This window comes from Adiantum capillus-veneris, chromosome 25 (assembly GCF_014529385.1).
Source record: "Adiantum capillus-veneris isolate H3 chromosome 25, ASM1452938v2, whole genome shotgun sequence".
In the NCBI taxonomy this organism is placed as follows: Eukaryota; Viridiplantae; Streptophyta; class Polypodiopsida; order Polypodiales; family Pteridaceae; genus Adiantum; species Adiantum capillus-veneris.
Genome location: NC_140955.1, coordinates 123,033,014 through 123,054,135, shown reverse-complemented (window position 1 = coordinate 123,054,135; position 21,122 = coordinate 123,033,014). Strand labels below are relative to the sequence as shown.

Genomic DNA, 21,122 nt, shown 5'->3' with positions numbered 1-21,122 from the left:
TAATTCCTTTAGTGCATTGCTCCTTCTTTGTCCCCCTCCCTTTTTCATACATTTGAAAAGAGAAGTCCTCGTTTGATAGTGAGATTTTTCCATTCCTTGAGTATTCCATGTTGCAAGGGGTCCTTGTTTTGCAAAATATGGTCCATGCCGATACAGAATATGCTAAAAATAAAAAAAAAGTTAGTTGAACTCATAGGATGCAATGTAAAATACTATCGAGACTTTAAAAAGTAATTGAATACTCACCAAGTTATATGTGATGTCTTTTGCTCCCCAAGCATCTATAATAGCAGTTATTAAAAGCTATATTGTCCTTTTAAAGTCATCTGCATAAGTAGCAGAGCTAACTTCTTGTCTCAAAACTTTCAAAAAATTGTCAAGCTTCTTCCACACTTCCATGCATTTGTTGGCTACATGTGGTCTACTTTGACATTGGTTGTTATTACACAAAGATCCTTCTAGCAGTTCCACATAGCATCAACTTGTTTGTTGTCATGGTTACTCAAAAATCTTCTGGCTTTTGCTCCACCCATTGAAACATCTTACAAAACATCACCCGTTCCTTTTGAAAGAGTAGGATCTTTTTTTAGATGCACTTGACCACCATGAAAACCCATTTGAGAGAGCAAAGCCTTGCATTTTTCTATGCACTCGTCTGCAAGTTTACTTGGCTTAATAGCATATGCATAATCAAGATGGAGTCGAAGCAATTTGTCCAAGATTCTAATCTCTCCATGCATTGTACATATATGTACATTTTTTAAATCTATTGTTAGAATTGGATCCCAAATCATAGAAGACGATGGGTAGTCGATGACGTTCACACTATTTCTCGATGGTGGTTTTTCAACCTCGTGTTCTACAAGCCATCCTTTTGTTCCACTGCTTGCCATGAAATATAGACATGGATACTTAGTATTGGCACCTCCACATACACCAAACATGCACTTTAATGCTTTTAGGTCGGCACTCAAGTACCATTCTACAATAAAGTCACCCATGCCATCTACCTGGAGTTTTTCACTTGCATTTTGGTCCTGTATAATAGAAGGGATATCGGTCTACAAAAAGAGCCATTTCAATGTATCGTGATTTTCTACTGGTATTTGAGCTGCTCCGATCCACCAAAGCTCCATTTCTGATTGAGTTTTGTGGTATGGGGAATCAAGCTTACCCTGGCTATAGTCCAATGCTCTATTCATTAGGGATATGCATACTCTTTCCATTTTTTGACATTTCTGAATCTGAGCTTCATCCAATTTCATAACAAATATAAGTTTTCCTTCGCAATCTACTTCTTGCATGTTATAATATCTCACCATAGCAGATTGAAAATTTTTTATACTCATCCAAATGTTATTAAAAATATTGTACTCAAAAGAAGATTTTTTTTTTTTTTTCATATGGCATCGTTCCTTCTATATGATAGTACTCTCCAAAATGTTCGGGTATTTCTTCATTTAACAGAGTCCTAACTTTCCCAACATAGTGAGGCCTAGGCAACCCAAAAGCTTTAATCTTGTAATACTTTAAAACCTGAAACCAGGTTTTACATATGGCCCTGTAACCCCTTCTACTCACCCCCACTATGTCACAAACTTCTTGCATTTGAGAAGGTTGGACCAATCTTTCAGTAAAGTTTGATTTTCAGGAAGTTTCAAAAGTTTCAAAATATCACTTTTGTTCATTACCTCATTCAAAAATCTCACCCTTTCTTGAACATTGGACATATCAAATCCTAAAAGACTAATCACATGTTCTCTAGTAATCTTTAATCTTTTTTTTCTTTGTCCAGAACCTTCTGTTAAGTTTACTACATCTCTCATTCGTTTTACTCGTGCCCTTAATCTTATTGGAGTTTCTTTTAAGGTTTGAAGCTGATGATTTTCTTGTTTTAGAGATGCTATTTGGTTTTCAAGTTCTAAAATTCTTGTTGCATTTGAAGACAAAACAGTTTTGAGATATTGAATGTAATGTGTATGATCAATGTGTAAATGAGATAGCCTAGAACTATATCCTAGTAAGACATCAACCCCATCACCAACAAATCTCATCAAATCATGAGTTGTGTGAAAAGATGGATACCTTCCAGTGCTAGGATCCGGTGGATACAAGCTCCCATCTGTCCATATATCAATGTGTTTCTTTTCCTCGTTGCAAAGTTGTTGTGCTTCATTTGCAATTGTAACTGGTCTTTGATAAACACTTCACGTAGTAGCATATTCTTGGCTTAGCTTAGTGTTCAAGTAAAACTTGCGGTTATCACTAATGGAAGATATATTACTCATTGTAAGTAATGAACACACAGAAAGTATAATGGAAATAATGTAGTAGCAGAACAAGGTGCATCAGAGAAGAAGAGATAAAGCTCGCGAAAGGTGAGAGAAAAAAGAGAGATTGAGTGATTCAAAAGTGGAAACAACTATTTGCCGCCAAGTGAAGTAAATGAGAACAAATTTCGAAATGAGCCGCAAAGGAATGTGAAGGAAACGATATCTCTTTGAAAATTTAGAGATATATACCTAGATACGCTTTAGATTGCATAGATATGCTTTAAATGACCAAAACGGACAAATTTGGAGCCGTTTTGACCATAAACGGCTCTGCTAATTAGTAAGTTAACTAATTCCTTACACAACCCTTTTTGAGTCGTTTTTGGCCCTAATGTGTTTGGCGATGCCATGCTCTTAATAAAGCGGATAAATGGAACTTGACTTTGTAAAAATCAGGTTTTGCTTGGCCAATTACACCAAGTTAAGGATCTTTTAAGAAAGTTTAAAGCGGTGCAGCTATTTCATGTCCCCAGGGGCAGAAAATCAAGAAGCAGATGCTCTAGCCAAGGAAAGAATACAAGATGTTACCACAGGAGCAATCAAATTGAAGCTGCCCCTCTTTCAAGGTAGCGATGCTATGCCTGATATCATCAGCTATACAGGAGAATGTCTTGAAGGGTATACCAAGGGCCAGAAACAATGGCTTGTCCGAAAGGCAACAAGATACCACCTTATAAACAGTACCTTGTACTGTAAGGGTAAAGATCAGATTCAGTCAAGGACTTAAGGAAAAGGGTCTGAAGAAAAGCATGTTAGTATTGAGATACGACAATAGATTCGACACTAGGAAAGATAAGAAGTTTCAGCCCAGATGGGAAGGGCCATTCATTGTTAAAAGGCGATACGCCAATGGTAGTTACAAATTGATGGAGGCAGATGGTCGAATTCACAAGACCAGAGTCAATGAATAGAGGCTAAAAAGGTACTTCTTAAAGTTTGATCCGAAGTTCATGGTAGATATTCCAAAGGAGAGAGAACCCTCCAACTCCGCTGCTAGAGATGAAGAAGCAGAGCTAGAGACATGAATGTCTCTAGCTAGAAGGGGAGGGCTAATGATGGCCGGCTTTCAAAAGCCTTGGCCGCAGGAACAAACCCCAAGAGGGGAGCTTAAAAAAATATATAAACACGTTTTTTTTAATTGTTACAGGGTGCCTCCACCACCATCGCCCCCCCCCCCCCCCCCCCCCCCCCCCTTGTCCTCGCGCTCACAGAGGGGGCCACCACCTTAGCTCTCTCTCTCTCTCTCTCTCTCTCTCTCTCTCTCTCTCTCTTTCCATGCACACACACCCACACTCACAAACATACATATACATACACTACACACATAAGCGCACGCACATAGTCACATACGCACCAACAACGCAAACACACGGCACGCCTAGGAAGCAAAAAAAAGCAAAGGAATGGACGTTGACACATCGACAAACAATACCAAAAACACGCGATGACGACAACAATTCAAAGAAAAACGTCGAAGGCATGCCTCAACCGGCATCGAACTCGACGAGCGCGCTACAGCAACGCATCAGTAAAGCCTGCGATTCGTCGACATCTCATCCACGACGCATTTCTCCAGTAATCATCCGTAGGGTAATTCATTTTCCATTTTCCAAGTCAAGATTTGTAAAAAAAACATTTGTATATTCCACCTCTCTCAAAGTGATGGTCACAGAGGCCCACTTAGGAGAATATCATTTTCTTATTTCTCCCAAAACAAAGCATAGTCAACCATCCGAGACACGACTACCTGCTTTGTCTCTCCAGCTTAAGGCCCTAAACCTAATTAAGTTTGTACTAAGCCAAGGAGCGTGCACCTATAAAAGAGCATTGAGAGGTCACTATCGGGGGTCAGCACTTGAAAGAGAAGTCATGCACACACGTTGACTCCAAGGGTCACTATGCATAGGAGTAGGATCTTTGCACACGTGAAAATTCACTAGAGAACGCACTATACGCTCTCTCTCTCTCTCTCTCTCTCTCTCTCTCTCTCTCTCTCTCTCTCTCTCTCTCTCTCTAACCGTGTTCTTCATCTCGTCAAAACGAAGGGTTTTGTAAATACCACCTTGAATCAAGTTTGCCCTCACATTCAGAAGGATTTTCATCGTGTGTGTGTGTGTGTGTGTGTGTGTGTGTGCTATGTTAGTGTTATTTGAGTTGTTGTCCCGTGACAAGTCCTGCATGCACGGGCGTGGCGTAGAGGCCGTTGGGCTCTGTTTAGCGCTTGCGCTTGTCACCAGTTGCACGACAAGGCTTGTTTGCCTCTAAAGACTCTATTTGTTCCTGAGTCTCATTCGTCATAATCAAGCTATACTTAGATGGCATTGCCTGCACCCACTTCATGCTCTCTTCCATCTCAATAGCCTCTTGGTAGCAAGTAGGCTCTTCGCAGCAATCAATGACCGGTAGATAGTCTAATCTTAGCTGAAACCACTAAGGGGTAGGAGATAAACGTATAGATCTCCTCACTACTTGACTACTAGACTCTGATCTCTGTACATACTTACACCTATAGCCACTTGGGCCACGTTGACCTTCAAGTGGGAGATTGTTGGGATTCAAACGAAGTGACTAGCAGAGACCCATTTAACTAACTGGCCGTACTAGTGATCTTATCTCTTTCTTTGGTTATATAAAAAAAATAAGGAGTGGTGAGGTATTATAATCCTCACTAAGGGCTCCACCCAAAATCTCTATGTTCTCCTTCATCACATAGCACGCCAAGCGTGCACGCACTCTTCACATGTCCATCAAAAAGTACATTAAAAGGCCTTAGTGAGGTATTATAATCCTCACTAAGGGCTCCACCCAAAATCTCTATGTTCTCCTTCATCGCATAGCACGCCAAGCGTGCACGCACTCTTCACATGTCCATCAAAAAGTACATTAAAAGGCCTAAAGAACAACTCTCGTAAAAAACTTGGGTTTAGTGTAACCCCACATATAAATTTACCTCTAAATTTTAGATTTAAAAGTGAAAACTATTACAAAATTTAGACTTCAAATATAGTGATTTATCTCTTAAAATGCTCATATGTTTGAAAACAAAAAATCGAGCGTTGTTGGAAAATTGCAAAATCCTCGAAGTTCAAGGGCTAGGGTGCCTGTCAAAAATCACCCCATTGCTTCTTTTTTGGGGGGGGGGGGAGCTGTCTTATTTTACAACCAAGAACATACACTTGCTCCCTCTATTAAAAGCACGAGTGCATGACCCGTCCTCTCGACACGGAGAAGACAAAGAAAGGGACAAAGAGGCAGAGAGAGGAACACGTGGCAAATGACGAGCTCCCAACTGTCTGTTGGGTGGCTCAACATCGTGTGTGTGTGTGTGTGTGTGTGTGTGTGTGTGTGTGTGAGAGAGAGAGAGAGAGAGAGAGAGATGGAAATTTTCATAGACAATGTTGAAGTAGGTAACTACTTGGAAAAAATAAGTTTTTCCTTCAACAATGGGGGGTTTCATTTATGCCCAAAACACGGGTTTGACAATTGAGGTGGAAGGAAAGTATGACCTGGATCTTTCAATTTATGAAAATTGATTTCCTAGCCATACAAAATTGTTTTCTATGATATTCCAAAGAGCAAACTTTGTACAGTTGAGCTATTTTTATTTTTGGTTGGTGAGTCTAAGGCCATAGTAGAGCAATTATTTCACGTGCGATTACTGCCACGATCGTACGGCTCGATTGCTGCCATGATCGTTGCTTTTCAATCTCAATCTGTGTCGCTGCTCTCAATTTATCGCGTTCTTCAAACGCACTGATTGCAGATTGCAGGATATGCCCAACACGGATTGGCATGGCTAGGAAGCTTTGGGCTGTTTTCTTCTTGTCTGGAATGTCGTCACTTGGAGTGCATTGATTGCGGGATTTGCCCAATAGGGATAGGGCAAGAAAGCTCTGGGCTGTTTCAGATTGCAGGATATCCCCAACAGGGACCGGCATGGCTAGGAAGCTGTGGGCTGTTTTCAACGTGTGAGAAGAGAGACCTATGCCTCGAGATGCAATCACCTATGCTTTTATGCTTGATACTGCCTTGGTCGGCTGGTTGACATGTATGCCAAATTAGGCAGCACGCTCGTCCACATAGAGCAATTATTTGACGTGCGATTACTGCCACGATCGGACGGCCCGATTGCTGCCATGATCGTTGCTTTTCAATCTCAATCTGTGCCGCTGCTCTCAATTTATCGCGTTCTTCAAACGCACTGATTGCAGATTGCAGGATATGCCCAACAGGGATTGGCATGGCTAGGAAGCTTTGGGCTGTTTTCTTCTTGTCTGGAATGTCGTCACTTGGAGTGCATTGATTGCGGGATTTGCCCAATAGGGACAGGGCCAGAAAGCTCTGGGCTGTTTGCAGATTGCAGGATATGCCCAACAGGGACCAACATGGCTAGGAAGCTGTGGGCTGTTTTCAACGTGTGAGAAGAGAGACCTATCCCTCAAGATGCAATCACCTATGCTTTTATGCTTGATACTGCCTTGGTCGGCTGGTTGACATGTATGCCAAATGTGGTGTACTTCAAAATTCACAAACCTGCTTCAGGAACTTCTTGTCCGGAATGTCGTCTCTTGGAGTGCATTGATTGCGGGATTTGCCCAACAGGGACAGGGCAAGAAAGCTTTGGCTGTTTGCAGAATGCAGGATATGCCCAACAGGGACCGGCATGGCTAGGAAGCTGTGGGCTGTTTTCAACGTGTGAGAAGAGAGACCTATCCCTCGAGATGCAATCACCTATGCTTTTATGCTTGATACTTACTGCCTTGGTCGACTGGTTGACATGTATGCCAAATGTGGTGTACTTCAGAATTCACAAACCTGCTTCAGGAACTTCTTGTCCGGAATGTCGTCTCTTGGAGTGCATTGATTGCGGGATTTGCCCAACAGGGACAAGGCAAGGAAGCTCTGGGCTGTTTTCAATAGATGCAAAGAGATGGCATCTCTCCAGATGCAATCACCTACGTACACTTGCATCTTAAAGGTGTGTGGCATTACACGAGATGTTGTTAATTGGTTGACATGTATGTTAAATATTTCAGATGGCTCAAAAAAGTGCCTGACGAGCTTCCTGTCCGAAATGTCGTTCCTTGCAACGCATTGATTGCGGGATTTGCCCAACAAGGACAGGGCCAGCTACCTCTGAGCTATTTTCAGCGGGGTATGCCCAACAAGGACAGGACCAGCTACCTCTGAGCTGTTTTCAGTGGATGCAAACTTCAAAGAAATGGCATCTCTCAAGATGCAAACACCTATGCTTGCATTGTGAAGGCATGTGGCACTATGCAAGACGCTGATATGGACTAAAATATTCATGATGATACTGTAAGTCAGGGGTCGTTTTTGAGCTTCCTGTGCGGAATGTCATTCCTTGCAAAGCATTGATTGCTGGATATGCCCAACAAGGACAGGGCCAGCAAGCTCTGGGCTATTTTCAGCGGATGCAGATGCAAACACCTATGCTTGCATTATGAAGGCATGTGTCTCTATGCAAGACGCTGATATGGACCAAAATATTCATAATGATACTGTTAGTCAGGGGTCGTGTAGAAAAACATCGTGCTTGGCACTGTCTTGGTCGACATGTATGACAAATGTGGTGCATCTCAAAAAGCACAAAACTTGCTTCAGGTGCTTTCTGTCTGGAATGTCGTCTCTTGGAGTGCCATTGAGCTTTTCGTCCGGAATGTCGTTTCTTGCAACGTATTGATTGCAAGATATGCCCAACAAGGACAGGGCCAACAAGCTCTGAGCTGTTTTCAGCAGATGCAAAGAGATGGCATCTCTCTAGATGCAAACACATATGCTTGCGTTCTGGCACTATGCAAGACGCTGATATCGAGAATGCACTGATTGCTGGATACGCTAAAAACAGGAGTGGGCCAGGAAGCTATGGACTGTTTTCAGCTAATGCGAAGCGAGTGCATCTCTCCAGATGCAATAACCTATGCTTACATCTTGAAGGCATGTGGCAATTTGGAAGACGCTAAGATGGACAAAAAAACTCATGACGATATTGTTAGTCAGGGGCTGTTGAAAAAAAAATGGTATGCTTGGCACAACCTTGGTCGACATGTATGCCAAATGCGGCAGGGCCAGGAATCCCTGGGCTGCTTTCAGCAAATGTGAAGCGAGTGAATCTCTCCAGATGCAATCACCTATGCTTTCTTCTCGATGGCATGTGACACTATGCAAGACGCTGATATGGGCAAGAAAATTCACGATGGTATCGCTAGTCAGGGCCGTGGTCACCATGTATGCCAAATATGGTGTACTTCAGAAAGCACAAAAACTACTTGAGGAGCTTCTTGTGCAGGATGTGAACTCTTGGAATGTATTGATTACAAGATATGTGGTACAGGGCATGGCCAGGAAGCTCTGGGCTGTTTCTGGCAGATGCAAAGTCAAAGCGTCTCTCCGAACGAAATCACCTATGCTTTGGACTTCAAGGCAATGCTTACATATTGAATTACGCAGGGGCTGTGTGCTTGGCAGTGCCTTGATTCTCAACAGGGACAGGGCCAGAGAGCTATTTTCACCTGATGCGAAGCAAGCACAATAACGATCACAACGATCTTGGTTACTTGGTGAGCCTAATGTCTTCTTTCGATTTCTTGATCATGCAAGCTGCCACTTGGCATGATCTAGGCCATTGCCTTTGATCGGAATCCGATGGCCTCAATAACTAGCACTGAAAAGCAGCTCTGTGTCACAAGCGCATTTGAGAATAAAATACAAATTGGCTCGTGGATTGTACTTCAAAACATGAAGGCCACAGCAATAAGAGTGTTGCTCTGCAGCGGAAGGCGTTCTCACACACGTGGAGGCTGGACGCAACTCGAGAGCAAAGTAGGATTCTCTCGTCCTCCTGCAACTACTCACCGGTCTCCTATTAAAAGTACTTCTCAAGTTCTTGTTCCCAAACCGCTTTATTTTCACGCCGACAACCACCTACGTATAGGCGCACACAAAGAAAGACGACGTCAATGCTTGTCCTTCTTTGGAAGGTTTGCAAAGAGCTGGAAGCCAAGGCATGTAGAAGGGCGACATCATGGGATGAAATAGGAAAGGTTTAGAATATAGCTCTTTACTTGGTGAGCCAAAGGCTCTTCTCCCCTATCTGATCGCACAAGCTACCACTTGGCAGCTTCTCCCTGGAAGCCTTTCACGCTAGCAAACAAGTGAAAAGCTTAAAGCTGAAGTAAGTACAACGCCGCAGCCTCCAGTTCGCAGACAGGCCTTGCAGCGGTTCGCGCAATTCGCAGGCGTGCAGTTCGCAAGCACCACAGTTGTCAGTTCGCGCAATTCACAGGCGTGCAGTCTGTAGGCATTCTCAGGCAGTTCGCAGGTTCCAAAGCAAGTACAAGTTTGGTGACTCGACTCCAGATTATGCCCATTGATCGTCGATTGATATCTGATATCTTTTGTCTCAGTAGCACTAGAATAGACCTGTGCCATGCCTTGATCGCACCAAATATCTGATCGTTGAGAGTGCTCATCATGTCGGCAAGCACCCCAAGTACCTTTAAGGGCCATGATCTGCGAAATATAACAAGTAACCAGGGTTTGCAAGGTCCTCGGTAAACCGTTCAAGCGGCCTCGAACGCTTATTTTACCTTCTCGATGCAATAGGTTCTGCATCATAAACTGGTTGTCACAATGGCACTTCCGCATTGCTCACTGAACTGCCAGCTGCTTTTGGATGGATCTCTCTTTAAGTGCAGAAAAGTTGATGGGTGGGCAGTTGTAGGTTTGAGGGCGTGAAGAAGACTAGGAAAGTTGGTGTCACTTGGTGTAAGGTCATAAACCAACGTAAAGAGGGAAAATGAACAAGATTTCACAGAAGGTGCACAAGCAGGTGGTTGGGATCTACAAACAGAACAGCAAAGCATTTATTGTTCTAAGGAGAGTTGTAATGTTATAAAGAGGCAACGAGCAGTGCTAGTTGAAGAGTAGGTAAGAACGAGGCAAGAGAAGCTAACAGAGCGTGCAGCTCGGGGCGGTTACTTTTTAGAATGTGTATGATATCACGTGAGTTAACCGGAGAGGATTATTAAAAGACCAAAATGTATAAAAATGTATACATATAGAGGGAGGTGGGGTTTTTTTAAATAGGTTCACAGTGTAAGTATAGTATGTATATTGGGGTATTATTAATTACCTCTTGAACGCACGTGATATAGGGGTCTTTTGATAAGTGACTGCCCTGGGGCGTGCAGCTACAAAGAATAAGGAGCCACTAACGAGTAGTATAGAGGAATTAATGGGGGAGCAGTGCTTCAACAAAGGAGGTCGTTGAGCAACAAGATTTGCAGCCGGGGCACTGGTGGCTAGATATGGGGTATCCTTAATAAGAGCAAGAGCAAACTATAGGAAAAAACAAACGAGCAGTTGGTGGGGGACTTTTAACAAGCAGAACATATATTCACAACACTGCATGTTCCAATTGCACAAGCGCGACTTTAGCTCGACAACATTGCAAGGTCCGTTATCTGCATTCATTTTCCCATGCGCATGCGTTTGCTTGGTGCAACACATAAACGCTACGGGACAGGGCACGGCTTCCGTTTCTTATAATTTTTTGGAGAGACCACAGTGCCAACTCTCCACCATACTTTTGTGTGGCACCTCTGTATGACGTGCACTATATACTTTGCACTTTCAATCTGTGACGTTTCATTGCAAGATGTTGTGTTTAACTATTCACGTTGCTTTTTTGTAGCTTCACTCAAATATCGGCCTATAGATTGGACAATCGAAAGCAGCAGTACAACATTGCAGGTCAGTAAAGCACCTCATTTATTGTTGTAGTTCATTCATGCTTTATCTATTTTCTTGTTTGTACCTTGGGTGCATGTATTATAGATAAGACGCATGTGCATGACTACATCAACAACACTACTATGATAATTTATATTTACTTACAAGATGAAATGTCCAACACTATAACAACCTTGCCTTGAATCAATTGTACAATCAAACTAACATTACAAAAGTTAAAATGAAGACGAACGCAGGTAACATAAATGTCCTTCAGTAGTGACTTCTAGAATCTAGACCCTAAGTTCAATAAGCTGGATTTGATCGCAATTGGCGTACGTTACATGATTATTCTATAGATGTTATATAGCGAGGCCCACCAAGCAAGACTAGTTAAAATCTTGTACATGGAGTTTTCTTGAAATCCAAGCACGCTTCTTTTTTAATGACATTGTTGAATCTCCAAAAGGCAAGTTGCTCTTCTATAGAATCAATTTAATTGTGTGTGTCAATGCTGGATGGCATGGGAAAGACTAGGTGTCGAAATTTCTTGATGGAGGCTATCTCTCAAAATACTCGGGTAGTCCCAAGAGACCTCAAAGATCTATCTTCTTAGGAGTCTTGAACTCAAGACCTATTGCTTAAGATATATCCAACGAGTCTTGAACTCGAGACCTGTTATTGAAGAGTCTTGAAGTGGATTGGCAACTCAAAAGAACACGAGTAAGCAGTAGTGGGGCTTGGGCAGTGTAAACTTTGAACGGACAAAATCGCCGGGAATAATGATGGTAAGGTAAGGAAGGCTACCTGCAGCAAGCCCTTCTTTGACTAGATATTCATGGCAAAATCTTTCCTTCTCAATTAGGGGCTTATTCAAATAAAACCTCATAATTACTGGGTTGTGGGTTCAAGTGCCCTTGTGTCCCAGCCACCATATGCTGCCAATTTGAAAATGGTACAAATTGTTACGCTGTCGCAAGTGGGAGAGGCTTATTAACATTCACTGAAGGAGTACCTGTTTGTTAGAGCATATGTTTTTCTTGCTAGGGCTCATCTTAAAATCACTAGGTTGTGGGTTCAAGCCCCCCTTCAGTGAGCTCAAGGAGAACCTCATTACCAACCCATGCTATTCTTTACCCATAATTGAATAAGAGCTCAATCCGATCAGTAGTTGTGGTATCAGGCCAGCATTGCTCCACCACACATTGTGCCTCCTCTTAGCACCCGTGTGTGAGCGCGCGTGAGCCTACACTCACACTCCGCCTCTGTCTCTCTCCATCTCTGTGTTTTCCCACACACGCGCGCGCGTGCACCCACACACACACATCAAGTCAAAATTGGCGTGGCGGTCATGTGAAGAGAGAAGGCGCTTTCTCGATTGCCCAGCTTCAGCTTTGCACATGGTAGCATAACGGAGTAGGTGGAGTTTGGAGCCCCACAGCTCGTTTCTACACTGCCCACCGAAAAGCAAAAAGGAAAATCACAAAATCAAAGGAAAATCACAAAATCAGAAAGGCCGATTCTACTACTACAGGTGCTAGAACAGGAGCAGACCCAGGGCTGTTTTGGTTGTGTGGGACAGCTTGGACAGGTTCGGATTTGTGGTGTATGCAGGACAGCGTTAGACAAGACATTGAGCGCAAGGCTCCTCCATTATTTTGGCTTTTGGCTTTAAGGGTGACGCCTGCAGTGGGTTGTGTTTGTATCTTTACCCGCCGTGGAATGCTCAATGCGGATGTATGCTTGATACGGGAGACAATGTATGCATAGTGTGGATGCATATGTGCGCTTGGCTCTTTTTCGGACAGTGATTCAGCATGAGGAAGCTGAGCGATAAAGCCGACCCCCTAGAGGATGCCATTCAAAAGTGCAAAGAGGAAATGACGGAGACTATTACCAAGATGGACCGCAATCTATTGGGCACAATAAATATGCTCGAAAGACGCGTCCTGATCTAAGAAAGCAAGATAAGCGCACTGGAAGACCGGGTGACGACTCAGGACGAAGAGATTGCGTCACTCAAAAAAGATCTCGCCGAAGCACGATCAAGCAATACACTGGAAGAGGGCGAATTGCAACCCTCAGTAATCGAAGAAATCAATACTATCAAGGAGCAAGTACGGGCCATCAAAGAGGGAGAAGAGCAACACAAAGAGATGATGACTTCTTGGATGGATGTTCTTACAAAAACTCAGCAGAAGGCAGATGAAGCTGAGAAATGGATCGAGGTGGCCAAGAAAGGAAAAGGCAAGGAGATAACGTCCACATCCACACCCACTATCATTAATCAGACACTAGAGGAGGAGCAAAGAAGACGTGTGTGCGCTTTACATGTGAGAATTTGCGGTCTTAAAGACAAAGGCAATGTGGACGAAGAGGTAAAAGAACTCATGGCCTTGATGGGGGGGGGGGGGTTCATGAGCCGATGCACACAAGAGCCTGGAAAGTGGGCAACATAAAGAAAAATGAAAGCAGTGGAGAAACCTCAAAAGAAAGGGTACTCATCCTCCGTTTTCCCTCCATGGAAGCGAAGAAGTCCTTCTTGAAGAAAAGGCCAACTCTTAAAGAGACGGGCATTTTTCTCGGGGATGATCTTACTCTTTCGCAAATCGCTCATATACAGGAAGTAATGCCAGAGATTAGAGTGGCAAGGGGGAAAGGCAAGATTTCCTTTCACCGAGATGGAAGAGTAGTAATACTGGAGCGACGCTCCACATGACGGTGCGAGACTTATAGGACCACACTCAAAGTGGCGGCCTGGAACTGTAATGGATCCATGCGTCTTGATGTGGGTGCTTTTGAGGATAGCTTTACTGGAAGAGACATCATCTTTTACTATGAGACACACCAAGCCCCTAGGCAATCCATGCCTCACATCGGTGGATACAGATGGGAGACAGCTTACAGACAGGAGACACGCTCAGAGCACAGAGGAAGGAGCTCGGGGAGAGTGGCAGTGTTATTTAGAGAGGATTTGCAACCATTGATACATATAGCCCGCAGGGATGAGCAAGCTATGTACATGTGGGTGAGATTGAAATAAAAGACAGGCAGATATCTCTACATTGCTATTTGCTACTTTCCCCCGAGTACGTCAGTCTATGCATCACCGAGAGAACAGTCCCCCTTTTCTATTTTGGATGATGACATATGGGAGTTCTCTAGAGATGGTGACATTATCATTCTAGGGGACCTCAATGCTAGGACTGCTCATCACCAAACAGTGTTTTATGATACTTCAGAGGAGATGTTGAGAGAGCTAGATGTTGTAGAGACGGGCCTGTCCAAACTATCACACGATGCGGAATATACTGAATATGGACGACACCTCATAGACATGGGCACCGCACATGGACTGGCCATCTTGAATGGCATACAGAGGTTTCTTGCTTCGAGAGGCTTCACATGCTTCCCACACAGACATAGAGCCAGCACAGTGGACTATGTCATGGCACAACCGAGCCTCATCTCTAGTATCCAGGACCTCACGGTTGGACCCAAACCTGTTGGTGTGGCAGTGGATCATGCTCTTGTATCGTTGACCATTTCTTTTCAGTTTAGTGTAGCACACAGGCTACGGGCAACAGCCCCTACTCGCTACACCTTCACGTAGGAGACGGACTCTGTATACATAGATGGGATCTACAGACGTCTATGCACAGAGGAACCAGGGCGACCTCTAGAGGAGCTTACTACTATACTGACACAGACACTACATGATGCAGCAGCAGAGGCATACCCACACACCCAGCCTGAGCAGAGACGCCGTTCAGGGAGCATGTCCCAGAACAGTTGGTATGATGAGGAATGCCGGGACACCAGAGCTAGACTTCAGAGGGAGGTGCTTTTGGGGAACATCACTCATAGGCAGTCACAGATTGACTTCCGACGCCTAGTGCGACGGAAGAAGAGGGTATTTTTGGCTCGCCTAGAGCAGGATCTATACCATTTATTCTTGAGTCAGGACTCACGTGAGGCGTGGAGGCTCTTTCATGAGCACTCCCCCCCCCCCCCCCCCCCCCCTGCCATCACTTCTACAGAGGCCTGGGACAGTATGCATCATCTTTGTACACAATTCCTGAGCAACCCCCCCTTCCCGACCCCCTCGATCCATGCCCGCACACATGTGGTTTTTTCACCGTTGAGATGGTGAGGAAGGCCATTGACAGGATGAAGACTGGGAAATCATATGATCATGATGGCTTAGTGGCTAAGCATTTCATACATGCCAGTGATTTACTAGCAGAGCTTCTAGCAGTTATGTTTAACCGTGCCATGTGTGAGGGCTTGCCTGATACCTGGAGCCTATCTACTATTGTACCTATCTTCAAGTCGGGAGACCCTATGGAGCCTGGGAACTATCGCACTATCCGGATTGGACACACATTGGCACGGTTGTACGCATCTATTCTTGAGCAGCAGCAGCTGAGTAGATGGGCAGAGAGAGAGGGGATACGCGCAGCCGGGCAGGCAGGTTTCGGGAGGGGTTTTTCTACTCTTGACCATATCTTGACTCTCAGAGCCATCATTGAGGAGGGCAAGTCGCGTGGGAGACGGATCAATTGCAGCTTTGTGGATTTCCGTAAAGCATTTGCCACAATGCCCAGAGCGACTGATGCGAAGATTACATCAGATGGGAGTACCCACAAAGCTCATTTGGGGGGTCATGGCATTATATAGGTCAGTAGTGGGGCATGTACGCACCCCAGAGGGTCTATCCACACCGGTTCACTCCACTATTGGGGTGAAGTAGGGCTGCCCGCTCTCTCCTACTCTATTTGGTATGTATGTAGATGAGGTTTCTAACTACATTGAGAGAGACAGTGATAGAGGTGCACAGCTAGCGGGGACATGGATTCCACTATTGTTATATGCTGATGATATTGTTTTGATTTCTGACTCTCCGGAGGGGATGCAACGTCAAGTGGATGCTTTGCATAGGTTTGCCCAAGAAAGTGGTTTGTCCGTCAACCTTGGTAAAACCAAGGTCATGGTTTTTAATACCACCCCACAGTGGATCAGGAGGTCAGCGCCCACCTTCACATACGGACAGGAGAACGTGGAGTATACAGATGCTTACACTTACCTTGGAGTGATTTTCAGTGGATCAGCATTTTCATTGAGGAGGGCAGCAGAGACTAGATTGACCAGAGCCCATGCAACATTGGGTAAATTGGAAAGGATGTGTTCACAGGTTCAATTTCAGGAGCCTCGAACGAAGCTCTGGCTCTTTGACACTTTGGTGGCCTCTGTATTGCTCTATGGAGCTGAGATTTGGGGGCCTTCACTGGACCATCATGGGAGGATAGGCCGCGGTGATGGATGGGGGGACATGGAGAAGCCTCTGGTCTCTATGATCTCGCGGCTCATTAAGGCCAAGACTTCAATACCACGTGCTATTATAGGAGCAGAGCTAGCTGCCTCCCCATTGGTGATTGAGGCGCTCACCAGATCTGTCTCCTTCATACACTGCATGTGGGAACTTCCCAGAGACAAATATGCACGCCTTGCACTTGAGTCCTCTCGATAGCTAGCCGTGTAGGGAGATACAACATGCTGGTATGGGGAGATGACGTCATGATTGTACTACCTTGAGCATATAGACATGCATATACCCCTAGAGATAGAGCTCCATCCCTCCTCAGATACTCCACTACCTACATTCAATTTAGTTTTGTATCAGTTTTGTTTCATTTGTCTTTCCGATAGACGGATGACATACACACCATGTACATTTGATTTGTCTCATAGGCCGATTTCGGCCTGACATAGACGTTAAAAATCTTTCTTTCTTTCTTTCTTTCTCTCTCTCTCCACAAGTTCGCATTGCTCCAACACCCTGCGGCAGCAGACTGTGCTTGAATAGCAAGGGCTCATAGTCGAACACTTCAAAGAATGGCCCTCCATGTTGGCAGTGATAGGAGCAGCAGCATGTGAAACAAAAGTGTTCAAGATAATGACTCTTGCTTAAGATAAAGGTACATTTGGCTTATGCCAACTAACAAGGTTCAGTCAAAATGTACACATGCGTCACTGGAGTGCACGCGCGCTTGTTTTCGCCTCCTTCGCTTCCCAGCTCTCAAGCCTAGTTGTTGAAGCTCTTCTCAACTTCTGAGCTATGATCCAGAGCATTTTTTGAAAGAGTTTGCAATATACAAAGTGCAGAAGCTCCATAATATGCAAGCATCTTTAAACCCTAGCGCATTCCCATATCCAAAGACAGGTTTCCCAGTTTTAAGACATAATTCCTACAATCAACTGCCATAGGCACAGGTGCAGAGCCAGATTAAATACCAAACCAGTTACAAAGAACTGTTATAATATGCCCGACAATCGAACTCTTAGCCAGTATAGTGGACTCCACATATGTTTTGATCGAATGATCACGTAAATAAAACTAGTCCATCACTTCCACCATAGCAACAGAGAAAAAACCATCACTTAGAATGGATCAATTAGACTGATCCTGACCCATATCTGATTATAGCAATGTTCCTGACCCATATCTGATTATAGATAATGTTCATAGGGATCCCTCTGCATCTTATCTTTTTAATGCGGCTAATGACTACAACGAGTCTGTTTCCTATGACCAGAAACACGATCTTTTGCCCATTACAGCAATTTATGTAGAGTATCATTCTACACAAACAAGCTAGCTACAATCAGCATGGTATTTCAAAATAACCATTCACAAATTGATGCACAGAATTCTGATTAAGCGACATGACACTACGTCGCAGATGTTATAGAAGGTGATGCCATATATGTCATTGGAGTGGCATTAGTACAAGGCGTAAAGAATTGTAATCTTCACATCTTTGCACACACTAAAAATGAAGAGAAGTTGCAACTTTGACCAGTGATCATTGATCACTGATATAAAGAGGACATTAATATAGAGCCTTTTTCCGCCAAAAGCAGGAAGGATAGCATTCATCAGCACACGTTGAAGAAGGCAAACATGCCTTTCAAAGAGCTCCAGTTCTCCACATGTGGAAAAAAGCAAGCAGACAGCTGCCACACTATATCCACAATGTTAGGTTCCAAAACTTCTGTCTCCAGCATCCCCAAGACCTGGCACGATGAACCTATACACAAGAAAGCTCCATCATCACACAGGAAATGAAATTTGATAACAAGGACTCGAGCAAAAGTCTTTACCCTTTCTCATTCAAAGACGGATCGATGACTCCGGTATAGACCCGCAAGCTGTCAGATACAAAAGGTTTTCGTTAGTTTTTCCTAATGGTGGATAATGTACACCGATAAGATTTACCCATCTGACCGCGAAGCCAATGAGCAAAAACATACCCTGGGAACCTCTCTCCCAGAAGTTTCAGAGCAGGTGGAGCTGCTACAGCAGAAACCTGAAGCAATTTATCAAAAGTGTATAAGTTTAAACTGCCCCCTAAAAACTTGAATAATGCACGTTGAACTCCACGCTTCATAGAGTGCACCGTCATCACCAAAAACAGCAAAGGACTAATTCAGTCCTGCTCAATTGTTACTCCTACTATGCAATGACAACATCCTCCACACTGATAGTGACAAAGCTTCATTTTTGTTCTCAGGCTTAATTGTATTCCGAATGTTGTTTTGCATCAAGCATGTCTAATTTGTATGCACCTACAGTATTGCGCCATGCAGATGTCCTAGAAATATCTGCATCGAGCATACAGAATATAGTGCAGTAAATTTTTGAGCAGACAACTGTCAGGTTTAAGGTCCATATTAAAGTGATGCCTTTGTGCCAAGATACTTACTACACGAATAAGCTTGTGGTCAACATTTCGCTCCTTCAAAAGGTCGATGGTAGCCACCATTGTCCCCCCTACAAGACCATTATTTAACCTAAAATTCCACAGCAGAGACAGCAACCGAAATTTTTGTACTCTTGCTTACATTGATCATGCTTAATAGGCAACACAAAGCCCCATGTTTCTTTCATAGAGAAAAGGGGACACCGAAGTACCTGTTGCAAGCATGGGATCAGCCACAATGACCCGTGCATTATCTGGAAACCTTTCTGGAAGCCTATGAAGCAGGAACACAATGTTTTGGTTTCTTTAATCAGGTTTGACTACAATTCTACTTTGCCATGTAATAACTATGTAGCAATGACTTACTTATTGAGATACAGACTGGGCTTCAGAGTCGTTTCATCACGCTGAAATCCTGCTCATAAAAGAGTGCCTCCAAATAAGATATCAGCTATCCATGAAAAAAAAAAATTCAATAGTAATTCACATCAAACTACTGAAGTAAGAAGTAACATACCAACATGGTATGTTTGCGTCGCTGGAAGGACTGTTGAAACATGTTCTACAAGAACAAGGCCTGCTCGGAGAATAGGTATCACCTAACCAAAAGCGGCAAGCATACCATAACATTACTTTTATCACAAAAAAAATAACTTTGCGTGCCAATGTGCATTGGCTCCACAGTGCACAAATGGATATAAACCCTACTAAGTGACTAGAGTTCTTGTCTAGCCTTCTGTGTTGCGTCTGTGTGTGGTCCAAAGGTGCATGCAGACAGGTTAGGCTTGCCCTAACAGACCCAACAGTCTCATTCCTTGCAGTCGCATGTGCACTCTAAAGCAGCAAAGTTTTACAACTTTTAAAGGAGCGCACACACGTTGAGCCAGCTGATGATAGTGTCAGCAACGCATTTTGCAGGCAAATTAAATGCTCACTTTGTTTTCTCAGGTGCACTTTTCTGACTGCTATATTTGAGATGAATTGATTAACTTTAGTGGCAATAGTATTTCAGCCTTCGGATTCCTTGGGACGGTCTTAGCTGAATAACAGCAATAAGACACAACAAAAGGTGGTGAAAAGATCAAGTGAAAATTCCGCCAGCTAAATCATGAGAATTCACCTCCTAGCATAGTGCACTACCATATACTAAACCCAGCTTAACAGACGCGTACTTCTGATTTTGAATGTACAGAATAGGGACCCAAATCTTAAGGATATCTCTGTTGATTATGCATTCCTCTTCTCTAATAACACAATTTTCCAGAGGGGCCCTTACAATCAAATGGGTACGTAAATAAGAGCATGAAAGAGACCATAAATCGAGAAAGAAGCCGACTGGAACGCTAAATTGAATGTCCATTATCAAAAGCCAGAACCTGTGGTTAGAACCCTTAATTTTAATTTTAATTTTAATTTTAATTTTAATTTTAATTTTAATTTTAACAGCATCATTGCGAAACATTTCAGCCTTCAAACGCTCCATTCCAAAACTCCACACGTTTCACCCCATAGGAGGAAACGAAAGTCAAACCAAAAAGTCAGCATATAAAAACCGAGAAAATTCTGTCCAAAACAGGTCAACTTTGTGAGCTGTAGAGAAAACTCGAGGGGCATTGCAGACCATTTTGCATGTCGGGGCATTTCAGCACCACCCAAAATGTTTCAGGAGTTTCAAGGTTTCGTCACTGTTTCAAATCTTTCTTTCCTTACACATTCACAACTTCCACGTCCCTAAATATGGTATAATATACATGTATAGGCCTCAGCATGTTAAAACTTAATTAATGCTAATTTCTCTGCCGCACAAGTTTTAAGCCCGCTCCAAACTAGTGTTTCAGAAGGGTAAATGTGCACGCTATTACATGCAGAGCATCAGCAAAAGGCCTTGAGCATCAAAATTTGCAGGTTTAACATCTGCATCAATGTCCTTGCCACGTTATGATGTAATATGCAACAGCAGTCTTACACCCGAAATGTGCAGAGTACTCACCTTCACAATTTTAGCATAAGGCAAAGTCACAATCATGGATAATCTGCACACACGCATGTAACTGAGAGCTACAACCATGCACATTGATTTTAGGCAAAAACATTGCATAGCATACCAATCCACAAGACTGCTTAAGCCTTACTTAATAAAGAAAACAATCACCCTCTCTAATAATGTGCAGTTCATCACTGACCCTAACTGGATCCCTTGGATCTATAAACTCCACGTTAGCGACCCCACATGGTGTTTGTACTTCACCTGTCACTGTTGTCTACAAACAAG

General features: G+C 43.5%; 1 protein-coding gene and 1 pseudogene across 1 annotated transcript in view; one reads left to right on the top strand and one right to left on the bottom strand.

The window, feature by feature from the left end:
- The first annotated feature begins 5,940 nt into the window (after positions 1-5,940).
- LOC147425576 (uncharacterized) lies at positions 5,941-9,901 on the top strand (annotated as a pseudogene).
- Positions 9,902-17,669: 7,768 nt separating this feature from the next.
- LOC147425575 (uracil phosphoribosyltransferase-like) overlaps positions 17,670-21,122 on the bottom strand; it is a 63,369-nt gene continuing 59,916 nt past the window's right edge. Inside the window, exons 5-12 of the mRNA XM_086500761.1 lie at positions 21,034-21,111; positions 19,368-19,449; positions 19,217-19,265; positions 19,063-19,124; positions 18,854-18,921; positions 18,402-18,457; positions 18,252-18,299; positions 17,670-18,178 (exon numbers count right to left, since the gene is read on the bottom strand). Coding sequence (XP_086356887.1) covers positions 18,127-18,178; positions 18,252-18,299; positions 18,402-18,457; positions 18,854-18,921; positions 19,063-19,124; positions 19,217-19,265; positions 19,368-19,449; positions 21,034-21,111 — 495 coding nt within the window. The 3' untranslated portion in view covers positions 17,670-18,126. The remainder of the gene's footprint in view (positions 18,179-18,251; positions 18,300-18,401; positions 18,458-18,853; positions 18,922-19,062; positions 19,125-19,216; positions 19,266-19,367; positions 19,450-21,033; positions 21,112-21,122) is intronic.